Raw genomic sequence first — 25326 nt, forward strand, 5'->3', positions numbered from 1 at the left:
GGCTAATGTACGTAGGCAAACTAGCTGCCGTGGTTTCTGTCCATGGTGCTGAACTTCAAGCTCCCTTCATTAGTTGGAGAGATCACGCTAGACTACTACCATACCTGCGTTTTCTGTTATTTTGCTATGTATCTACTCACCTTCCATCTCCATTTGTACTCGTTATTTGATAGCTAATGTATGCATATTTATTGGTTTGTAATCTCTCGGAGCTCATATAATTGTGGATGGAATCCCAGCCCACAGGGTGCCAGTATAGCACAAAGATACAGTCTTGTGCTATGTACTATAGGGCCTGCCCCTCTCTGGGCTGTTTTGTTCTGCTTTTATCTGATTTGGTTTGTTCTAGAGAGAGCTGAGCAGACATCCGAAAACCCTGATATGTTGGACAGAGAGAACCGTATTCTTTTCCGGTGCTGAAATATTGGATACAGTATGGATAATAACGAGTTGTTTATCTGAATATTAGGATTCGATTTTCTTTCATTGAGGATTGTGCATAATTGTGTATTTCACGATGGGAGACGGAGAACAAAGGCGCATATGGGAGTACTGGTGGGTTGCTCTGCGTTTCTCTTTGCTGCTGTGCTTCGTGGAGCAGGTTTCGGCTCAGATAAGGTACTCTATTCCAGAGGAGGTGAAAGAGGGATCCGTTGTTGGAAATGTTGCTAAGGATTTGGGTCTTGCCGTCAGTACTTTGGTGGAGAGGCGGTTTCGTATCGTTTCTGGATCTAATGACGCTCTTTTCCAGATAAATCAGAACAATGGCGTCTTGTATGTTCATAAGAATATCGACAGAGAGGAGCTCTGTGATGGCACTGACGCTTGTCTGATAAACCTGAAAATCGCTGTTGAAAACCCTTTAGAGATTCATTATGTTGGTGTAGAAATAACGGATGTTAATGATCACTCGCCCAGTTTTACTGAAAAGGATCTGCACTTAGAGATAGCGGAAAATGCCCTTTCTGATACGCGCTTTGAACTCCAGACCGCACGGGATGCAGATGTTGGATTGAACTCTGTGCGCATGTACTTATTAAGTAGTAATCCTCATTTCGAATTGGAATTAATTGATAATGGAGACGAAGACAAAGTTCCGTTTTTAATCTTAAGGAAGGGTATTGATAGAGAACAAAACACAAACCACGCATTCATTTTAACAGCAATAGATGGAGCCAATCCCCCGAGATCGGGTACTCTAAATATTACGGTTACAGTTGTTGATGTCAATGACAATCGACCCGTTTGTGGTAAAGATATCTATTCTGTTACTATCCAGGAAAATGCACCTATTGGAACAACCGTTTTAAACATAAACGCCACTGACACAGACGAAGGTCAAAATGGTGAAGTTGAATATGCACTTGGTAGAAACATAAAGCGCAAAGTTCATGACATATTTAATTTGAACAGTCTTACTGGTGAAATTCGTGTCATAGGTCCAGTAGACTTTGAAGAGAATGAGGTTTACAAATTAACAGTGCAAGCCTTTGACAAAGGACAACCCCCACTATCAGTCGACTGTAGAGTTGTCATCAAGATAACGGATGTAAACGACAATAAACCAGAAATAGAGGTGACGTCACTGTCTAACATGATATCCGAGGACTCAAAGTCTGGAACAGTCATATCTCTCATTAGCGTAACGGATACAGACTCCGGTAACAACGGCAAAGTCCTATTAACAATATCCGAGGACGTCCCATTTGAATTAAAACCATCATTTCAGGACAATGTGTATTCTGTCGTCACAAAAGGGCGATTAGATCGAGAACTCGTGTCCCATTATGACATCACAATAACAGCCACTGACTGTGGTCAGCCTCCTCTGTCCACATTCAAAACTCTGAGCGTCCAGATATCAGATGTGAACGATAACAGCCCAGAATTCTCCCAAAACCCTATTGAGCTCTACTTAGTGGAAAATAACGCCCCTGGTGCATCCATATTCTCTGTAACCGCCTTTGATAAAGACTTGAATGAAAATGCTGCTATTTCATATCACATAATTAGAGGAGAAGGGACACAGAACGATATGACATCTTTCTTGAATATCAATTCTGATGATGGTAACATTTACGCGCTAAAAAGCTTTGACTTTGAAACCATCAAAACGTTCCAATTCCAAATTGTAGCTACAGACTCTGGAATTCCGTCACTAAGCAGCAACGTCACAATAAACGTGTTCATTGTGGATCAGAACGACAACGCTCCAGTGATCCTGTATCCAGTCAGCGCTAACGGTTCCGCTGAAGGTGTGGAGGAGATTCCCCGCAATGTGAACGCAGGCCATTTGGTGACTAAAGTGAGAGCCTATGACGCTGATATAGGATATAACGGCTGGTTGTTATTTTCACTGCAGGAAGTTACTGACCACAGTCTCTTTGCTTTGGACCGCTATACAGGACAGATAAGGACACTTCGGTCATTCACAGAGACAGACGAGGCTGAGCATAAACTGGTCATACTGGTAAAAGACAATGGGAACGTTTCACTCTCAGCAACAGCTACTGTGATTATCAACGTTGTGGAGCCCAAAGAGGCTTTTGCAGCTTCTGAAGTTAAAAGCGCAGTAAAAGACGAGGAGGAGAACAGCGTTACATTTTATTTGATCATCACTTTGGGGTCAGTTTCAGCACTTTTTATCATCAGTATCATCGTGTTGATTGTAATGCAGTGCTCCAAAGCCCCAGACGATTCCTCCAAGTATTTACAAGATGTGAATTACGATGGGACACTGTGCCACAGCATCCAGTACAGATCCGGAGACAAACGGTACATGTTAGTTGGACCCAGAATGAGTATAGGTTCTACTATAGTCCCGGGAAGCAATGGGAATACTCTAGTGGTACCTGACCACAGGAGGAGTGCTTCTGGAGAGGTAAGAACTGTCTTTATCCGTTACTGCCTATTAAGTCAGAGAAAGAGACATGTTTTGAGTGAATGTGTGTGCGAGCATGTTGTCGTCTGTGCGTAATGTCCAAACGCAAACTCGCTGTAGGGGGCGCTGTCCATGGTGCTGAATTCCAAGATCACTTCTTAGGTTAGCTGGCGAGTGCATGCTAGGCTAGGCTACTGCCTGAGGTGTATTATCTGTTATTTCACTGTGCACACCTTCAATTTAGTATGTTTCTCTTCCTCTCCTATCTAGCACCGCTTTATCTTTACTCGTTATTTTATTTGTATTTTTACTGATATCGGCGTATTTACTGGATTCGATACAGACGACACACACGGAAACTCATCGTAGCCTGTTGGGTGGACAAGAATCCCGGACCACATGGTGTCAGTGTAACATAAGGAGACTGTTTGGTACTTTGTAGATTAGACCCTACCCCTCTCTGGGCTGTTTTGTTTCACACACTGAGAGACCGGTGTGGACACCCGAACAAGACGTGTATACGATAGTCAGATAATAGGTGTATTATTTTCCGGTGCTGAAGCATTTGATTCAGTATGGATCATTACGAGTTGGCCATCTGATCATTAGGATTGTATTTTTTCATTGAGGACAGTGTTTTTGTCCCGCTGTTTAACGATGGGAGACGGAGGACAAAGGCGCAGATGGGAGTACTGGTGGGTTGCTCTGCGTTTCTCTTTGCTGCTGTGCTTCGTGGAGCAGGTTTCGGCTCAGATAAGGTACTCTATTCCAGAGGAGGTGAAAGAGGGATCCGTTGTTGGAAATGTTGCTAAGGATTTGGGTCTTGCCGTCAGTACTTTGGTGGAGAGGCGGTTTCGTATCGTTTCTGGATCTAATGACGCTCTTTTCCAGATAAATCAGAACAATGGCGTCTTGTATGTTCATAAGAATATCGACAGAGAGGAGCTCTGTGATGGCAATAGTGCGTGCATGATAAACCTGAAAATCGTTGTTGAGAATCCTTTAGAAATCCATTATGTAGGGATAGAGATAAGTGATATGAACGACCATTCACCCAGTTTCCCAGAGAAAGAACAGCATTTGGAAATAGCAGAATCTACTCTGCCAGGCACAGGTTTCCAGTTACAGGCAGCACGCGATCCAGATTCCGGAATGAATTCTGTTCGTTTATATAAATTAAGCCATACTGAATATTTTGATCTGGAGCTGCGGGACACAGGAGAAGAAGGAAAAATCCCTGTTTTGAAATTACATAAACCTCTCGATAGGGAACGTGAAAGCAAACATATTTTAGTTTTAACGGCCATCGATGGCGGTAGCCCGCCAAGATCAGGGCATGTCAACATTTCAGTCACTGTTCTTGATAATAATGACAACAGACCTATTTTCAGCCAGGATGTGTATTCTGTGACAATACAGGAAAACGGTGCAGTTGGAACAATTGTTGCTAAAGTTAATGCTACCGATTTGGATGACGGTGTGTATTCTGAAATTATATATTCATTCGTGAAAAACCTCAAAAGAAAAGTATATGATACTTTTAGCTTAGATTCCAATACCGGTGAAATATCAGTGAAGGGTAAAATCGACTTTGAGGACACTGAAGTTTACAGAGCTGATGTCATGGCATCAGATAAAGGACAGCCCCCTATGAGGACAGAATGTAGGGTTATCATAAAAATACTTGATGTTAATGATAACAAACCCGAGATAGAGGTAACATCTCTTTCCAATATGGTCTCTGAAGATTCCAAACCAGAGACTGTTATTTCTCTCATCAGTGTAACTGACAAAGACTCCGGCATTAACGGTAAAGTAATTTGCAGTCTGTCAGAAGATGTACCTTTTGAATTGAAACCTTCATTTCAAGATAACATGTACTCTTTAGTTACGAAACAGCGTTTAGACAGAGAACTCGTGTCCCATTATGACATCACAATAACAGCCACTGACTGTGGTCAGCCTCCTCTGTCCACATTCAAAACTCTGAGCGTCCAGATATCAGATGTGAATGATAACAGTCCAGAATTCTCCCAAAACCCCCTTGAGCTGTACTTAGTGGAAAATAACGGCCCTGGTGCGTCAATATTTTATGTAAGCGCCACAGATAAAGACTTGAATGAAAATGCTGCGATTTCATATCACATTGTTAGAGGAGAAGGGATACAGAACGATATGGCATCTTTCTTGAATATCAATTCTGATAATGGACATATTTCCGCTCTAAAAAGCTTTGACTTTGAAACCCTCAAAACGTTCCAATTCCAAGTTGTAGCTACAGACTCTGGAATTCCGTCACTAAGCAGCAACGTCACAATAAACGTGTTCATTGTGGATCAGAACGACAACGCTCCAGTGATCCTGTATCCAGTCAGCGCTAACGGTTCCGCTGAAGGTGTGGAGGAGATTCCCCGCAATGTGAACGCAGGCCATTTGGTGACTAAAGTGAGAGCCTATGACGCTGATATAGGATATAACGGCTGGTTGTTATTTTCACTACAGGAAATTACTGACCACAGTCTCTTTGCTTTGGACCGCTATACAGGACAGATAAGGACACTTCGGTCATTCACAGAGACAGACGAGGCTGAGCATAAACTGGTCATACTGGTAAAAGACAATGGGAACGTTTCACTCTCAGCAACAGCTACTGTGATTATCAACGTTGTGGAGCCCAAAGAGGCTTTTGCAGCTTCTGATGTTAAAAGCGCAGTAAAAGACGAGGAGGAGAACAGCGTTACATTTTATTTGATCATCACTTTGGGGTCAGTTTCAGCACTTTTTATCATCAGTATCATCGTGTTGATTGTAATGCAGTGCTCCAAAGCCCCAGACGATTCCTGCAAGTATTTACAAGATGTGAATTACGACGGGACACTGTGCCACAGCATCCAGTACAGATCCGGAGACAAACGGTACATGTTAGTTGGACCCAGAATGAGTATAGGTTCTACTATAGTCCCGGGCAGCAATGGGAATACTCTAGTGGTACCTGACCACAGGAGGAGAGCTTCTGGAGAGGTAAGGGGATGAAAACGAATTTATTGTTCACAATGCTCTTACACCTGACCATTGACATGTAGTGCTGATAGTATGCTTGAGTTGGAGAATTGCATACGCTATCATTGTATTTGTATGTATTTCATATTTCCTTGACTGAAAGGGTTATGTGTGAGTTGGTCAAATATGATGTTTTAAAATCAGAGGGTTGTGTCTGTGACATGATCTGAGAGCTTGGCACGTGGAAGTTAACCTGTTTATTCCCCACCACCACACGCAGGACATGCCGCTCAGGGCAGGCAGGGCGCTGTCCACCACCGTGGTGCTGAAACGTTGGGCTATTCAACCATAGAGAATGATAGAGGCCTCTAGTGGCCAAACGGCCGTTTTAGCATGGGCAGCACCATTTAGTGCTTCCACCATGCTTCCGCCATTTTAAAGTAGCCAAAGTCGTCAATTAGCTGGGGATTCCTATAGGTTGTAGCCTCAATGGCGCTGCCCATGCTGTCACAGACGCTATAATGGCACAGATATAAAAAAACAGTCCTCTATCGATCTCTAGGAATTCAATACGCTTTTTGCATAATGAAGTGTTGTCCCCAAAAAAGGACAGTATAAATAGCTTGATTTATTTAAATATGGGAGACGTGTTGCATGCTTCAGTACATTTTATTTAACGGAACCTTTAAGACATATGAATTATGGGTCTGCCGAGTCCAGTCATCAAAATCAAATCAAATCAAATTGTATTTGTCACATGCGCAGAATACAACAGTTGCCGACCATACCGTGACATTCTTACTTGCAAGCCCTTATTAACCCACAATGCAGATCAAGAAAAAGAGTTAAGAAAATATTTACTAAATTAATTAAAGTAAAACATTTAATTAAAAGTAACACAATAAAATAACAATAAAGAGCCTATATACAGGGGGTACCGCTACCGAGTCAATACGCGGGGTACAGGCTTGATCGAGGTAATTTTAATATGTAGGTAAAGTGATTATGGATAGATAATAAACAGTGAGTAGCAGTGTAAAAACAAAGGGGGTGGCAATGTAAATAGTCCGGGTGGACATTGGATGAATGGACCTAGACTTGGCGCTCCCGTACCGCTTGCTGTGTGGTAGCAGAGAGAACAGTCTATGACCTGGGTGACTGGAGTCTTTGACAATTTTTATTCTAAACTTGTACTGACCTTTTTTCCTCATGCGTTGTACCAATATAGCATTCTGGGTGGGTTGGACTAGTAAAAGTAGGCCTAACATTATTAAACAACAGCGCAATGCGAGTTAGAATCGCATGGTGTCAGTACCCAGCTATAGCGCTTCTGGTAGAAATACTGTCGTCATGCTTTTGAGCCCTCCTCCTGGCTGGTTTGGTAGGTTTGATCGGTCCCTGGAGTTATACAGTCGTGCAGGTTCGTGGAGAGAATAAGATCTGGAATTGACATAAATAAGACTATTGTTTGTTTATTCGTTTTGGTATTTGACGAACATACTGGAAAGACAACGGTCACAAATGAAGGAATAGTGGAAGTGCTGTGGATTAGGGCTATTTGTCTTGAAAACATGGAACAAAGGGCATGGCGGGAGCGACGGCAGAGTGTCACCTACATGGTTGCTTTGGTTCTGTTTTGGAGCGGAGCTTCAGCACAGATAAGATATTCCATCTCTGAAGAGCTTAAGGAAGGAACTGTCGTGGGGAATATAGCTAAGGATTTGGGAATAGATCTGAGCACCTTGAAGGAGAGGGGATTTCGAATCGTGTCTGGCTCGACGGAGCCCCTTTTCCAGCTAAACCAGAATGACGGTATCTTATATGTGAACCGAAAAATAGACCGAGAGGAGGTGTGTGAACGGAGCAGCGTGTGTTTGATCAATCTGAAAACCGTTCTAGAGAACCCGCTGGAGATCCATTATGTCTCAGTGGAGGTGTTAGATGTTAACGACCATTCTCCCAGCTTTCCCGAGAAAGAGAATCGGTTAGAAATATACGAATCCGCTTTACCTGGTGCACGATTTCAGCTGCAAGCTGCCGTTGATCCAGATGCTGGCCAGTACTCGGTTCAGCAATATAAACTCAGTCATAATGACCATTTTCGTTTGGAGGTTAAAGATCGAGGAAGGGAAGGTAAAATTCCTGTTCTAAATCTACTAAAGCCCCTAGATAGAGAAGCTATGAAACGACATACATTACTACTCACAGCCATTGATGGAGGAAAACCTCCCAGGTCTGGGACTGTGGAAATAGTTATTGATGTTTTAGATGTAAATGATAATATGCCCGTTTTTGTCAAAGAGTCATACTCAGTGACATTGAATGAAAATTCTCCAATAGGCACGACAGTCGTGCAAGTAAATGCCACGGATTTAGACGAGGGTTCGAATGCCGAGGTCCTTTACTTTTTCGGTAAAATGGTAAAAAACAAGATACGTAAGATTTTCGATGTAAATACGAATACGGGTGAGATAGTTGTGAAAGAATTAGTCGATTTCGAGCTACAAGACAGCTATGAGATCGACATAATGGCATCTGATAAAGGATCTGCACCTCTGACAACAGACAAAAGCATAACAGTAAAGATTATTGACCTCAACGATAATGCACCTGAGATAGAGGTGACGTCTTTTTCGAACGCAATCCCCGAGGATTCCAGACCCGGTACCACTGTAGCACTAATCAGTGTTAATGATTTAGACTCTGGTCTTAATGGAAAAGTGATCTGCTCTTTACTCGAGGACATACCATTTACATTAATGCCGTCTTTACAGGACAACATGTATTCTGTAGTCACCAAGTCATCACTGGATCGAGAGAAATTATCACAATATGATCTAACAGTAGTTGCTAAAGATGCAGGCCAGCCGTCCCTGTCATCTGTAAAGACTATAAGCGTAGTTATATCAGATGTGAATGATAACAGTCCAGAGTTTTCATTAAGCTCCTATACTTTATATGTCACTGAGAATAACGACCCAGGCGCCTCAGTATTTTACGTAAGTGCATCAGATCGTGATGTAGATGAAAACGCTCTTATTTCATATCATATTCTGAGAGATGGTGACGTGAACAAATGGGCATCTTTTCTCAACATAAATTCAGAAAATGGAAACATTTTGGCGCTAAAAAGCTTTGACTTTGAAACCCTCAAAACGTTCCAATTCCAAGTTGTAGCTACAGACTCTGGAATTCCGTCACTAAGCAGCAACGTCACAATAAACGTGTTCATTCTGGATCAGAACGACAACGCTCCAGTGATCCTGTATCCAGTCAGCGCTAACGGTTCCGCTGAAGGTGTGGAGGAGATTCCCCGCAATGTGAACGCAGGCCATTTGGTGACTAAAGTGAGAGCCTATGACGCTGATATAGGATATAACGGCTGGTTGTTATTTTCACTACAGGAAGTTACTGACCACAGTCTCTTTGCTTTGGACCGCTATACAGGACAGATAAGGACACTTCGGTCATTCACAGAGACAGACGAGGCTGAGCATAAACTGGTCATACTGGTAAAAGACAATGGGAACGTTTCACTCTCAGCAACAGCTACTGTGATTATCAACGTTGTGGAGCCCAAAGAGGCTTTTGCAGCTTCTGATGTTAAAAGCGCAGTAAAAGACGAGGAGGAGAACAGCGTTACATTTTATTTGATCATCACTTTGGGGTCAGTTTCAGCACTTTTTATCATCAGTATCATCGTGTTGATTGTAATGCAGTGCTCCAAAGCCCCAGACGACTCCTCCAAGTATTTACAAGATGTGAATTACGACGGGACACTGTGCCACAGCATCCAGTACAGATCCGGAGACAAACGGTACATGTTAGTTGGACCCAGAATGAGTATAGGTTCTACTATAGTCCCGGGCAGCAATGGGAATACTCTAGTGGTACCTGACCACAGGAGGAGTGCTTCTGGAGAGGTAAGAGCTATTTCAAAGCATTTCAACAGTTACAGTATTAAGTATATAAAGTATCGTGTTGGTCAATTGATTTGATTTTCTGGTTCATTGAAATGTCATTAGCGTGCGTGATGAAGTACAGTCTGCTGAGTCGGTCGCTGTCCACCTCGGTGGTGCTGAATCAACAGCTCACTTGTATGTATGTATGTGTTGGAGTCCATCAGACTCTCTTTCCGTTTACACATTTTCTATATTCCTTGACTGCTACGACAAAACAGACAATATCTCCATGTTTATAAAGTTATAGAATCTGATTCCCGGACCACAGGATGTCAGTGTAATAAAATGAGGCTGTTGGTAGATTAGGCCCTGCCCCTCTGGGCTGTTTTCCCCCCCACACATACAGATAGAGTGCGGTGGACATCAGAACAAGACGTGCTCCTGTGTACATATAATACATGTATTCTTTTATGTGCTTAAGAATTGGATTCAGTAGGACTATGGATCGTTACGAGTCGGTTATCTGATCACTAGGAATGTCTTTTTTTATTTGAGAATTGTGCATAATTGTCTATTTAACGATGGGAGACGGAGAACAAAGGCGCAGATGGGAGTACTGGTGGGTTGCTCTGCGTTTCTCTTTGCTGCTGTGCTTCGTGGAGCAGGTTTCGGCTCAGATAAGGTACTCTATTCCAGAGGAGGTGAAAGAGGGATCCGTTGTTGGAAATGTTGCTAAGGATTTGGGTCTTGACGTCAGTACTTTGGTGGACCGACGGTTTCGGATCGTTTCTGGATCCAAGGACGCTCTTTTCCAGATAAATCAGAACAATGGCGTCTTGTATGTTCATAGGAATATCGACAGAGAGGAGCACTGTGATGGCACTGGCGCGTGTTTGATGAACCTGAAGATTGTAGTTGAGAATCCTCTAGAAATACATTATGTTCAGTTAGAAATCAAAGATGTCAATGACCATTCACCTATGTTCACAGAAAAGGAGCAGCATTTTGAAATTGCGGAACATGTTCCTCCGGGAACTCGCTTACAAATTCCGACTGCTCGTGATCCGGACATAGGGGTAAACTCTGTACGTTTTTACAAATTAAGTCAGAATCATTTTTTCGACATTGACATAAAAGATAGCGATGAGGACAAAATACCATTTTTAATATTACAGAAATCTCTAGATAGGGAGAACAGAATCAATCACTCATTGGTTTTAACTGCTATCGATGGAGGGAATCCGCCAAAATCAGGATCTCTAAATATAACCGTTACTGTTCTTGACGTAAATGATAACAAGCCGGTTTTTAGTCAAGACACATATTCTGTAACTTTACAAGAAAACGCCCCTATTGGTACCGTTGTTGTAAAAGTACGTGCTACTGATTTAGATGAAGGGTTAAACCGTGTTGTTGAATACTCTCTTGGCAGAAACCTTAAGAGCAAAGTTTATGACGTGTTTGAATTGGATAGCGTTACAGGTGAAATTACAGTTAAGGCCCAGGTAGACTTTGATGACACCGAGGTGTACAAACTAAGTGTGCAAGCATCAGACAGAGGTCAGCCTCCATGGACTGTCGAATGTAGGGTTATCATAAAAATACTTGACGTAAATGATAACAAACCCGAGATAGAGGTAACATCCCTTTCCAATATGGTCTCTGAAGATTCCAAACCAGAGACTGTTATTTCTCTCATAAGTGTTAGTGATAAAGACTCTGGTATTAATGGAAAAGTGTTGTGTAGTCTGTTAGGAGATGTACCCTTTGAGTTAAAACCTTCCTTTCAGGATAACATGTACTCTTTAGTGACCAAACAACGTTTAGACAGAGAACTCGTGTCCCATTATGACATCACAATAACAGCCACTGACTGTGGTCAGCCTCCTCTGTCCACATTCAAAACTCTGAGCGTCCAGATATCAGATGTGAACGACAACAGCCCAGAATTCTCCCAAAACCCTATTGAGCTGTACTTAGTGGAAAATAACGGCCCTGGTGCATCCATATTCTCTGTAACCGCCACTGATAAAGACTTGAACGAAAATGCTGCTATTTCATATCACATTGTTAGAGGCGAAGGGACACAAAATGATATGACATCTTTCCTGAATATCAATTCTGATAATGGACATATTTCCGCTCTAAAAAGCTTTGACTTTGAAACCCTCAAAACGTTCCAATTCCAAGTTGTAGCTACAGACTCTGGAATTCCGTCACTAAGCAGCAACGTCACAATAAACGTGTTCATTCTGGATCAGAACGACAACGCTCCAGTGATCCTGTATCCAGTCAGCGCTAACGGTTCCGCTGAAGGTGTGGAGGAGATTCCCCGCAATGTGAACGCAGGCCATTTGGTGACTAAAGTGAGAGCCTATGACGCTGATATAGGATATAACGGCTGGTTGTTATTTTCACTACAGGAAGTTACTGACCACAGTCTCTTTGCTTTGGACCGCTATACAGGACAGATAAGGACACTTCGGTCATTCACAGAGACAGACGAGGCTGAGCATAAACTGGCCATACTGGTAAAAGACAATGGGAACGTTTCACTCTCAGCAACAGCTACTGTTATTATCAACGTTGTGGAGCCCAAAGAGGCTTTTGCAGCTTCTGATGTTAAAAGCGCAGTAAAAGACGAGGAGGAGAACAGCGTTACATTTTATTTGATCATCACTTTGGGGTCAGTTTCAGCACTTTTTATCATCAGTATCATCATGTTGATTGTAATGCAGTGCTCCAAAGCCCCAGACGATTCCTCCAAGTATTTACAAGATGTGAATTACGACGGGACACTGTGCCACAGCATCCAGTACAGACCCGGAGACAAACGGTACATGTTAGTTGGACCCAGAATGAGTATAGGTTCTACTATAGTCCCGGGCAGCAATGGGAATACACTAGTGGTACCTGACCACAGGAGGAGAGCTTCTGGAGAGGTAAGGAGATTAATACGTTTTTATACAAGTCACATACATTGTACATGGTCCTCATAAACCATGTAGACTGAACTGTACAGTGCATTGAGTGTCTCAATACAATCATATTATCTTGGGTATTTTTTAACCTGCTTTGCTGTTTAGGTTTGTGTTCTGGTGTATTTGTTTTAGTACTGTAATGCACGACAGTATGGAGGGAATCGTCTTGCATTTCTGTTTCGTAATTCATCCAGTGTCCTTTTTATACCATATATATTTGCATTAGAATAGTAAGTGTGGTACATGCTAAATCAATCTTAAAGGAATTCAAAATTGTTTCGCCATAGAGCTGTGTTTTTTGGACGCAGCGTAGTGCCCTCGTTGTGTGTCGCTGTCTATTAGCGTGGTTCTGAAACGCTCGGATGTCTCGCAGCTCTGCAGGAGAACATATACCGTGCAGATAAAGCAACATGCTTCATTTGATATTTTTGTAAATATGTATCAGTTGCTGGGTAGATAATATTAGCCTACATTTGCCTACACACAGTGTATTTTTATGATTGTCTGTCTCTGTCTGTTTGTGCCAAACATGCTTCTGGTGCTGGAGTAGCCAATGTCTTTTACACAACCATGCAATCAATGTGTGGTAGCATCGCATGGTGTCAGTGCTTAACTAGAGTAACGCTCCTGAAAGCAACGGTCGCGTCATACTTTTGCACCCTCCCCTTAGTTGGTTTATCATTCAGTAGCTAGCTGACAACAGTCGTAAGCAACAAGGAGATATTTCATACACACTTCAACGGAACTAAAATGCTTTTTTAGAATAATGAGCTATGATCCTATTTGGGAATGCAATGGGTAAGGTTTCGTTAACAATATAGGCATAGTGTCGCGTGCTGTGGATTCTTTTTGGACTAAATATATATAAAAAAAATGGAACAAAGAGGACATGGAGCATGGTGGGAGCAACGACGGAAGCTTTGGGCAATGGTTGCTTTGGTTCTCTTTTGGAGCGGAGCTTCAGCCCAGATAAGATATTCCATCTCTGAAGAGCTTAAGGAAGGAACTGTCGTGGGGAATATAGCTAAGGATTTGGGAATAGATCTGAGCACCTTGAAGGAGAGGGGATTTCGAATCGTGTCTGGCTCGACGGAGCCCCTTTTCCAGCTAAACCAGAATGACGGTATCTTATATTTGCACCGAAAAATAGACCGAGAGGAGGTGTGTGAACGAAGCAGCGTGTGTTTGATCAACCTGAAAACCGTTCTAGAGAACCCGCTGGAGATCCATTATGTCTCAGTGGAGGTGTTAGATGTTAACGACCATTCTCCCAGCTTTCCCGAGAAAGAGAAACGGTTAGAGATATTTGAGTCAGCCTTACCAGGTGCGCGATTTCAGCTGCAGGCTGCACTCGACACTGATGGTGGACAATACTCAGTTCAACAGTATAAACTCAGTCACAACGATCATTTCCGTTTAGAAGTTAAAGACCGAGGTGATGATGGCAAAATCCCGATATTAATATTACAGAAACCACTGGATAGAGAGGCTGTAAAGAGCCATATATTGCTGCTCACAGCTATTGATGGAGGAAAACCTCCAAGATCTGGAGACATGAGAATAACTGTAGATGTATCCGATGTCAATGATAACCCCCCGGTTTTTACTGAAGATGCGTACTCTGTATTGGTGAATGAAAATACTATTGTTGGCACAACAATTGTACAGGTAAACGCCACCGATTTGGACGAGGGACCAAACGGTTTAGTAATGTACTCTTTTGGCAATAGCGTGAATAGTAAATTACGCAAACTCTTTGATCTGAACCCAGTAACAGGTGAAATCATTGTGAGAGGACTGATAGATTTTGAAGAAAAAGACAAGTACGAACTCGACATACAGGCATCGGATAAAGGACTTGCACCAATGACATCAGATAAAAGCGTAGTAATAAGGATAGTTGACCTCAACGACAATGCACCTGAGATTGAGGTGACATCATTTTCAAGCGCAATCGCCGAGGATTCTAGACCTGGAACCACAGTCGCGCTAATCAGTGTTAATGATTTGGACTCTGGTCTCAACGGGAAAGTTCTCTGCACTGTGATGGAAGACACAACTTTCAAACTAATGCCATCACTACAGGATAACATTTACTCTGTGTTCACCCTTTCACCCCTGGATAGGGAAAAACATTCTGAATATAATGTTACAATAGTAGCCAAAGACGCAGGCCAGCCGTCTTTGTCATCTGTAAAGACTATTAGTGTTGTAGTATCAGATGTGAATGATAACAGTCCAGAGTTTTCACTGAGCCCCTATACTTTCTATGTCACTGAGAATAACCACCCAGGCGCCTCAGTATTTTACGTGAGTGCTTCAGATCGTGACGTAGATGAAAACGCACTTATTTCATATCATATTCTCAGAGACGGTGGTGACGTGAACAAATGGGCATCTTTTCTCAACATAAATTCAGAACATGGAAACATTTTGGCGCTAAAAAGCTTTGATTTTGAAACCCTCAAAACGTTCCAATTCCAAGTTGTAGCTACAGACTCTGGAATTCCGTCACTAAGCAGCAACGTCACAATAAACGTGTTCATTCTGGATCAGAACGACAACGCTCCAGTGATCCTGTATCCAGTCAGCGCTAACGGTTCCGCTGAAGGTGTGGAGGAGATTCCCCGCAATGTGAACGCAGGCCATTTGGTGACTAAAGTGAGAGCCTATGACGCTGATATAGGATATAACGGCTGGTTGTTATTTTCACTACAGGAAGTTACTGACCACAGTCTCTTTGCTTTGGACCGCTATACAGGACAGATAAGGACACTTCGGTCATTCACAGAGACAGACGAGGCTGAGCATAAACTGGTCATACTGGTAAAAGACAATGGGAACGTTTCACTCTCAGCAACAGCTACTGTGATTATCAACGTTGTGGAGCCCAAAGAGGCTTTTGCAGCTTCTGATGTTAAAAGCGCAGTAAAAGACGAGGAGGAGAACAGCGTTACATTTTATTTGATCATCACTTTGGGGTCAGTTTCAGCACTTTTTATCATCAGTATCATCGTGTTGATTGTAATGCAGTGCTCCAAAGCCCCAGACGACACCTCCAAGGATTTACAAGATGTGAATTACGAAGGGACACTGTGCCACAGCATCCAGTACAGATCCGGAGACAAACGGTACATGTTAGTTGGACCCAGAATGAGTATAGGTTCTACTATAGTCCCGGGCAGCAATGGGAATACTCTAGTGGTACCTGACCACAGGAGGAGAGCTTCGGCAGAGGTAAGAAGATACAGTTGAAGTCGGAAGTTTACATACACCTTAGCCAAATACATTTAAACTCAGTTTTTCACAATTCCTGACATTTAATCCTAGTAAACATTACATACACTCAATTAGTATTTGGTAGCATTGCCTTTAAATTGTTTAACTTGTGTCAAACATTTCGGGTAGCCTTTCACAAGCTTCCCACAATAAGTTATGTGAATTTTGGCCCATTCATCCTGACAGAGCTGGTGTAACTGAGTCAGGTTTGTAGGCCTCCTTGCTCACACACGCTTTTTCAGTTCTGCCCACAAATGTTCTATGGGATTGAGGTCAGGGCATTGTGATAGCCACTCCAATACCTTGACTTTGTTGTCCTTAAGCCATTTTGCTACAACTTTGGAAGTATGCTTGGGGTCATTGTCCATTTGGAAGACCCATTTGCGACCAAGGTTCAACTTCCTGACTGATGTCTTGAGATGTTGCTTCACTGATAACGTTTTTACAGATATAACACGTCCCCCCCAACCATGTAATTTCAATAATATTAATAATACGCAATGAAAGCACTTGTCCCGATTATAGGCACTTAATAGCGAGTTTTTAAGTTTCAAAAGATTGTGACCTCCCTCCCTTTGCCTCACAATGGTTTGATCCACTGCCTCCCACCCCCCAACAGTGGCACATGATGCAGGTACTGTACATGTGTGGGAATCTGACAGAGTCTGTTGTTGGTGGCTGACCTCCAGCAAGTAGTTCAAACAAAGGATATGTTAGACATTTCTTTGCTTCTACCACTCAATACAAGAAAACACATTTATAACGGTCACCAGTCTTCATTTTCGCTGCATTAAATTAAAGGTCACTCTGTGTTAGCTAGCGGTTAGCTGATGTTTGCTAGCTGGCTACAGTAACATCAACCAGTGTTTGCAGCTATTTGAATTTGAGTCAATGAGAGAAGCTAGCAATGCAATGTAGTGTTCCTTAGCTGGCAAGGTGACTGAGGGTTCGTGTCTACCGTCTGAAAGGCCCTCAATGCACGTAACTAACGTGAGGTTAATCCAGTCAATCGCACCATAGCGATGCTGTTTTATGTTGGCAGGGTGGACACACACAATCGCTGGAATTGCAGAGCTAGCGCACAAACTAAAGCAAACATTAGCTAGCAAGCTAGCTAGTACCTATTCCATTTATGTGGCGTCGTCAAAGATGGAATCTTTGCTATTGTCAGTTTATTCCAAGATCAGCATACAGCTGTAGTGCGTCGAAGTCCCTGTGATCAGGTTAGCGATAAGCTGAACTCCAAACTGAACAGAACTACACTCTCTTCAACCATTGTCTTAAAAATCTTTAATGGTCTCGTTGCAAAAGCTAATTGTCGCTAGGGGACTTTGAAGCACCTGTGTGCTGATCTTGGAGTAAACTGACGATAGCAAAGATAATAGCAAACACCACAGAAACAGAATTGATGCTCACTAGCTCTGTAAATTCAGCTATTGTTGGAAGCCAGCCAATATAAAACATAAACTATATTCAAATTACAAAAGGTTGCAGCATACGTTGTGCAAATGGTGAACTCATACTGCTGTCAACCCTTGTCACTGCAATCCGTTTCACATTTGCAAGCTGACTAGCTAGCTACCTTTTAGATCGAAGCCCATATAGAATGGTAGAAGATAACAGATGATAGACATCTCCTACTGTAAATAACCTGCACACTGTGTGTGTAGCCAGCCAGGTAGAAAAAAGACGGACATCAGAGTATTTTTCAGTACACCAAAATGCAAAGTAAGAACCCTAGTAGCCTAATATCTCAAAGACTTGTTGCTAAAATGTTCATAAGAAAGAAGTGAAATGGAAATGTTTCACAATGATGACATTAGGCAGAGCAGGCAACAGGTGGCACACAGACAGCAGAGCTGGTGACAGATGGGCAGGGACAGACTGGCAGAGATTGATATGCAGGGACAGACTGGCAGAGACAGTGAGTCTCAGGTAAGTTTGTTGAGTCTTTGTTTGGCAACATTATGAAAGGTTCTCTCTTTTTTAGACTTGTAAAATAGGGACATAATTGGAAAATCCCATGGATACCCCCACTCTCAACTTAAACTGGTGATTGAACTAAGATTTGTTTAAGGCAATGGTATTGCTGTTGTGATTAATTGTGTAGTTTTAGGTACCGTAGTTAGGAGTATGGCGAACACCTTATTTATTTTCTAGGAGACAGACTGTGAGTCAGTGAGGGTGGTGAAAGGGGAAGAGCCAGGGAGAGAGACTTGAGGACAGTGTCACAGCCACGGCAGGACCAGGTGTCACCCTTGTTGCCAGCAGCACCAGTATAGGGGACAGTGGCACAGCATTGTCCAGTTACCTCAGTGATGGCACAAAACCATATCAGCCACACCTACAATTTATAGAACTGCAAACTCTTGCCAACAGAGTGTTGACGTTTCTAGAGAGATGGTTTCGTGATTTCCCCTGGCTACATTATAATCCATCAATAAAAGGAGTGTTGTGTTTTCACTGTAGACAAGGGTTTTCAAGCCAGCCATCTTTTGGCCAAAGAGTGGATGCTGCCTTCATTACTCCAGGATTTAGGAAAAGGAGAAAAAGCCAATGAGAAATTCACAACACATCAAAATTGCCAAACCCACTTCCACTTTGTAACTGTAACAGCACACCAGCTAAATCCAATCAGTCCCCAGTTATCCAGTGCATGGGGTAAACAGCAGAAATGACGAAAGCTACCTTGCACTGTATGAGAAAGCAACAACATTGATTGACTCCATTGAGAGACACTCAAGACGATTTGCTGGCAAAGCAGTGCATCACTATAGGGCAGAATTTCTTTAAGTGTTGGATGGTGTGGAGGTTGTTTGGCAACCGTTTAGACTAGGACAGTCTAAACGTCCTGCAAAAGTAGGAAAGAGCGCTTCTCACGGGGGAGTTGGATGAGTCTCTAGATCGGTACCCTGAGCTGAACATAGATTCTCTTTCACTGCAGTTGCATCTCTTTCGCAACAAATACCCCTGTAGCACCAGTGGAGAGGCAGCAGAGGTCCTCAGGAGGCTTCCATTGGAGGTGCGGGGCTTGGTTGACCAAGCTGAGGTGCTGATCAGAATTTTGTTTCTGGTGCCAGTGTCTTCATGTGAGGCTGAGAGGAGTTTCAGTGCACTCTGCAGGTTAAAGACTTGGCTACGGGCTTGCATGGGCCAAGACAGACTGAACAGCGTAGTTGTCTGTAATGTACATAAAGACAGGCTGGACAGTCTAGAGGGAAAATATCTGCCAGCAATGTGTTGGATCCATTGAAACCCGCAAACATATGTTTGTTTATTTTGTTCAGTAGTGTGTATAGCAGTGGTTCTCAACCTTTTTTGGGTACAGGAACCCCTACATATTTTGAGGCAAGGCGGGCAAGGTTTAGAGTGGTCCTCAGTAGAGGTCGACCGATTATGATTTTTCAACGCTGATACCGATTATTGGGGGACCAAAAAAAGCTGATACCGATTAATCGGCCGTTTTTTTGTTGTTGTTGTAATAATGACAATTACAACAATACTGAATGAACACTCATTTTAACTTAATATAATACATAAATACTATCAATTTAGCCTCAAATAAATAATGAAACATGTTCAATTTGGTTTAAATAATGCAAAAACAAAGTGTTGGAGAAGAAAGTAAAAGTGCAATATGTGCCATGTAAGAAATCTAACGTTTAAGTTCCTTGCTCAGAACATGAGAACATATGAAAGCTGGTGGTTCCTTTTAGCATGAGTCTTCAATATTCCCAGGTAAGAAGTTTTAGGTTGTAGTTATTATAGGAATTATAGGACTATTTCTCTCTATACGATTTGTATTTCATATACCTTTGACTATTGCATGTTCTTATAGGCACTTTAGTATTGCCAGTGTAACAGTATAGCTTCCGACCCTCTCCTCCCTCCTACCTGGGCTCAAACCAGGAACACATCGACAACAGCCACCCTCGAAGCAGCGTTACCTATGCAGAGCAAGGGGAACAACTACTCCAAGTCTCAGAGCGAGTGACATTTGAAACGCTATTAGCGCGCACCCGGCTAACTAGCTAGCCATTTCACATGGGTTACACCAGCCTAATCTTGGGAGTTGATAGGCTTGAAGTCATAAACAGCGCAATGCTTGAAGAATTGCGAAGAGCTGCTGGCAAAACGCACGAAAGTGCTGTTTTAATGAATGCTTACGAGCCTGCTGGTGCCTACCACAGCCCAGTCAGACTGCTCTATCAAATATCAAATCATAGACCTAATTATAATACATACAATTCTGGCAAAAATTCTGGCAAATTAGTTCGCAACGAGCCAGGCGGCCCAAACTGTTGCATATACCCTGACTCTGCGTGCAATGAACGCAAGAGAAATTACACAATTTCACCTGGTTAATATTGCCTGCTAACCTGGATTACTTTTAGCTAAATATGCAGGTTTCAAAATATATACTTCTGTGGATGGATTTTAAGAAAGGCATTGATGTTTATGGTTAGGAACAGTCGTGCAACAATTGTGCTTTTTTCGCAAATGTGCTTTTGTTAAATCATCCCCTGTTTGGCGAAGTCGGCTGTCTTTGTTAGGAAGAAATAGTCTTCACAGTTCGCAACGAGCCAGGCGGCCCAAACTGCTGCATATACCCTGACTCTGTTGCAGAGGTGACACATTTTCCCTAGTTAAAATAAATTCATGTTAGCAGGCAATATTAACTAAATATGCAGGTTTAAAAATATATACTTGTGTATTGATTATAAGAAAGACATTGATGTTTATGGTTAGGTACACGTTGGAGCAACGACAGTCCTTTTTCGCAAATGCGCACCGCATCGATTATATGCAACGCAGGACAGGCTAGATAAACTAGTAATATCATCAACCATGTGTAGTTAACTACTGATTATGATTGATTGATTGATTGTTTTTTATAAGATAAGTCTAATGCTAGCTAGCAACTTACCTTGGCTTCTTACTGCATTTGCGTAACAGGCAGGCTCCTCGTGGAGTGCAATGTAAAGCAGGTGGTTAGAGCGTTGGCCTAGTTAACCGTAAGGTTGCAAGATTGAATCCCCAAGCTGACAAGGTCAAAATCTGTCGTTCTGCCCCTGAACAAGGCAGTTAACCCACCGTTCCTAGGCCGTCATTGAAAATAAGAATGTGTTCTTAACTGAGTTGCCTAGTTAAAAAAAAAATATTTAAAAAATATTTAAAAATCGGCAAATCGGTGGCCAAAAATACCGATTATTGATTGTTATGAAAACTTGAAATCGGCCCTAATTAATTGTCCATTCCGATTAATCGGTCGACCTCTAGTCCTCAGGGACCTCCACCCCCTCTATATTATATGTAAAGTTACTGGAATCCTTGTGGTGCTGAATATGTTCATTACACTTTTTTAATTTCATGGACCCCTTGCAATTACACCAGGGACCCTTAGGGGTCCACGGACCCCTGTTTGAGAACCCCTTGTGTATAGTATGATATTTGTTCTTTTGTTTAGTAGTTTTCAGTTTTTAGTACATGACAGTACACTTGCTAATTATTTATTTTATGTTATTATATTTAAAATTGCGTACTTTGTGTTACTTACTTGTCCATAGCTGATGTTTTAAGAGTTGAGACACTGACTGAACAATAAATAAGTATTTTTGAAGTATATTTTGGTTGATTTATTTGGGTTATTCATTGAAGTAGTTCTTTCGCTTTTAGAACTGTACTTATTTTTAGCTTTTTGTTCTTGTAAAGCTATTATAGTAGACTCAGGCCAGTGGCACATATTTAATGACTATATATAAATGTATCAGAAAAAGTCAAATAAAAAGGTCAATTCAATACGGAGACCAACTTTGTGATGGTTCTCAATGGAGATTCTTTTAGATGAGATCACATCATGTTCATTGTATTTACTAAAATTGCACCCATACAGTGTACAGTACCATTGCCACCTACTGACCTTTCTTGGTATTGCTGGTTGTAAGTACAAATACCTGCGTACATACTGGACTTATAAGGAACACTGCTATAACTATTATTAGTAGTAGAATTATTATGATTTAAACATTTGAACAAGTTGGGACAACCCTTCAGTTAACTGCTGTAACTTTCAATTATCCAGTTGTAGTATTTATGGTTCCTCAATATACATTTAACATATTACAACGTAGGCTATGTGTTACAGCACTACTTTTGGTGTCCCCCTCAGGAATTGAGAAAATGTCATGTAATTGTCCCCTCAAGTTGATATCAGATTGTCGCCCCTGGGTGTCAGTACACAACTAGAATTCTGCTCCTGGTAGATTTCACCCCGTCATACTTTTGAGTCCGCCCCCTTGCTGCTTAGCTTATTCAATCACTGGAGGAATACAGTCATGTAGCATCTTGGGGAGGATACGATCTAAATGTACATTCTTAAAACGCTACTGGATAATCACCATTGGTCATATTTGCTAATATAATGGACAGACAACTGACACAAATTGAGGAATAGTGAAATTCTGTTGATTCTAGTTATTTATTCTAAAACATGGAACAAAGAGGATGCAGGGCATGGCGCGAGCGACAGCCGTCGGTCACCTACATGGTTGCTTTGATTTTCTTTTGGAGCGGAGCTTCAGCCCAGATAAGATATTCCATCTCTGAAGAGCTTAAGGAAGGAACTGTCGTGGGGAATATAGCTAAGGATTTGGGAATAGATCTGAGCACCTTGAAGGAGAGGGGATTTCGAATCGTGTCTGGCTCGACGGAGCCCCTTTTCCAGCTAAACCAGAATGACGGTATCTTGTATGTAACCCGAAAAATAGACCGAGAAGAGGTGTGTGAACGGAGCAGCGTGTGTTTGATCAATCTGAAAACCGTTCTAGAGAACCCGCTGGAGATCCATTATGTCTCAGTGGAGGTGTTAGATGTTAACGACCATTCTCCTAGCTTTCCCGAGAAAGAGAAACGGTTAGAGATTTCAGAATCTGCGTTACCAGGGGCGCGATTTCAGCTACAAGCTGCACGTGACCCAGATAGTGGCCCATACTCTGTTCAACAATATAAACTGAGTAACAATGATCATTTTCGTATAGAAGTTAAAGATAGAGGGGAGGACCGTAAAATGCCTATTTTGATTTTACAAAAGCAGTTAGATAGGGAGTCTGCTAAGGATCATAGATTACTGCTTACAGCCATTGATGGAGGAAAACCAGCGAGGTCTGGGACTGTGGAAATAATCGTTGAGGTATTGGATGTTAATGATAACTCACCTGTCTTCACTAAAGACGCATACTCTGTAATGCTTGGTGAAAATTCTCCTGTCGGTGCAACTGTCATTCAGGTAAAAGCAACCGATTTGGACGAAGATGCAAACGGTGAAATTATATATTCATTTGGTAATGGAGTAGATGACAAGTTACTGCGACTATTTGGATTGGATCCGAATACTGGTGAACTAACCGTAAAAGGTCTGATAGATTATGAGGTACACAATATTTATGACATTGATATACAGGCATCTGACAAGGGAACCGTTCCATTGACAACAGACAAAAGCGTAATTGTAAAGATTATTGATGTGAATGATAATGCGCCAGAAATAGAAGTGACATCATTTTCGAAGGCAATCCCCGAAGATTCCAAACCCGGAACCACTGTAGCACTTATAAGTGTTAATGACTTAGACTCTGGTCTTAATGGGAAAGTTATATGTTCTGTATTGGAAGACTTGCCTTTCAAGCTAATGTCGTCTTTACAGGATAACATGTACTCTGTAGTCACCAAGTCACCACTGGATAGAGAGAAAGTATCTCAATATGATCTAACAATAGTAGCCAAAGACGCAGGCCAGCCGTCTTTGTCATCTGTAAAGACTATTAGTGTTGTAGTATCAGATGTGAATGATAACAGTCCAGAGTTTTCACTGAGCTCCTATACTTTCTATGTCACTGAGAATAACCACCCAGGCGCCTCAGTATTTTCCGTGAGTGCTTCAGATCGTGACATAGATGAAAACGCACTTATTTCATATCATATTCTCAGAGACGGTGGTGACGTGAACAAATGGGCATCTTTTCTCAACATAAATTCAGAAAATGGAAACATTTCCGCTCTAAAAAGCTTTGATTTTGAAACCCTCAAAACGTTCCAATTCCAAGTTGTTGCTACAGACTCTGGAATTCCGTCACTAAGCAGCAACGTCACAATAAACGTGTTCATTCTGGATCAGAACGACAACGCTCCAGTGATCTTGTATCCAGTCAGCGCTAACGGTTCCGCTGAAGGTGTGGAGGAGATTCCCCGCAATGTGAACGCAGGCCATTTGGTGACTAAAGTGAGAGCCTATGACGCTGATATAGGATATAACGGCTTGTTGTTATTTTCACTACAGGAAATTACTGACCACAGTCTCTTTGCTTTGGACCGCTATACAGGACAGATAAGGACACTTCGGTCATTCACAGAGACAGACGAGGCTGAGCATAAACTGGTCATACTGGTAAAAGACAATGGGAACGTTTCACTCTCAGCAACAGCTACTGTGATTATCAACGTTGTGGAGCCCAAAGAGGGTTTTGCAGCTTCTGATGTTAAAAGCGCAGTAAAAGACGAGGAGGAGAACAGCGTTACTTTTTATTTGATCATCACTTTGGGGTCAGTTTCAGCACTTTTTATCATCAGTATCATCGTGTTGATTGTAATGCAGTGCTCCAAAGCCCCAGACGATTCCTCCAAGTATTTACAAGATGTGAATTACGACGGGACACTGTGCCACAGCATCCAGTACAGATCCGGAGACAAACGGTACATGTTAGTTGGACCCAGAATGAGTATAGGTTCTACTATAGTCCCGGGCAGCAATGGGAATACTCTAGTGGTACCCGACCACAGGAGGAGAGCTTCTGGAGAGGTAAGAAGTTGATAACGACCTTTTCAGAAATCTCCTACTGACCATTACAATGCTGAGAGCGTATGCATGAGTTTGATGATGGCGTACTATTCCCATTCTGTTTGTTAGAATTTCTGTCTGGTTTTTCATTGACCAAGAAAGGGTTATGTGTGAATGCATGAACCATTTTAGGTTTTTAAGTAGGCTAACGAGGTTTGTTAGCTGTTAAATGATTGTCGAAAGTGACACTGCTCTCTGCACAGGTCGCTGTCCACCACTGTGGTGCTGAAATGCTGTCCAGTGTAATGTGCTGTTTAACTGGTGAAAGTGACGACGTATACATGCTCTTATAGTGGATATTATATTCTTCTTCATTCTTTTTTCCATGTCAGACACTTGTTGCATACATGGGTAGGGTAAATGTTGCTTTATGTTAGCAGAAATAAGCAT

General features: G+C 42.1%; 1 protein-coding gene and 5 pseudogenes across 1 annotated transcript in view; all 6 read left to right on the plus strand.

Annotated features, from left to right (window-relative positions):
- Positions 1-345: 345 nt before the first annotated feature.
- Positions 346-3043, plus strand: LOC145857949 (protocadherin alpha-8 pseudogene; annotated as a pseudogene).
- A 334-nt stretch (positions 3044-3377) lies between these two features.
- Positions 3378-5914, plus strand: LOC123744644 (protocadherin alpha-3 pseudogene; annotated as a pseudogene).
- A 1357-nt stretch (positions 5915-7271) lies between these two features.
- Positions 7272-25326, plus strand: part of LOC106611843 (protocadherin alpha-C2) — a 199269-nt gene continuing 181214 nt past the window's right edge. The window contains exon 1 of the mRNA XM_082955935.1: positions 7272-9804. Within this exon, the coding sequence (XP_082812061.1) occupies positions 7453-9804 (2352 nt within the window). The 5' untranslated portion in view covers positions 7272-7452. The remainder of the gene's footprint in view (positions 9805-25326) is intronic.
- On the plus strand, positions 10201-13381 carry LOC145858099 (protocadherin alpha-3 pseudogene; annotated as a pseudogene).
- LOC123744653 (protocadherin alpha-8 pseudogene) lies at positions 13574-16019 on the plus strand (annotated as a pseudogene).
- LOC123744656 (protocadherin alpha-8 pseudogene) lies at positions 22534-24909 on the plus strand (annotated as a pseudogene).

This window comes from Salmo salar, chromosome 09, assembly GCF_965601325.2.
Source record: "Salmo salar chromosome 09, fSalSal1, whole genome shotgun sequence".
NCBI lineage: Eukaryota > Metazoa > Chordata > Actinopteri > Salmoniformes > Salmonidae > Salmo > Salmo salar.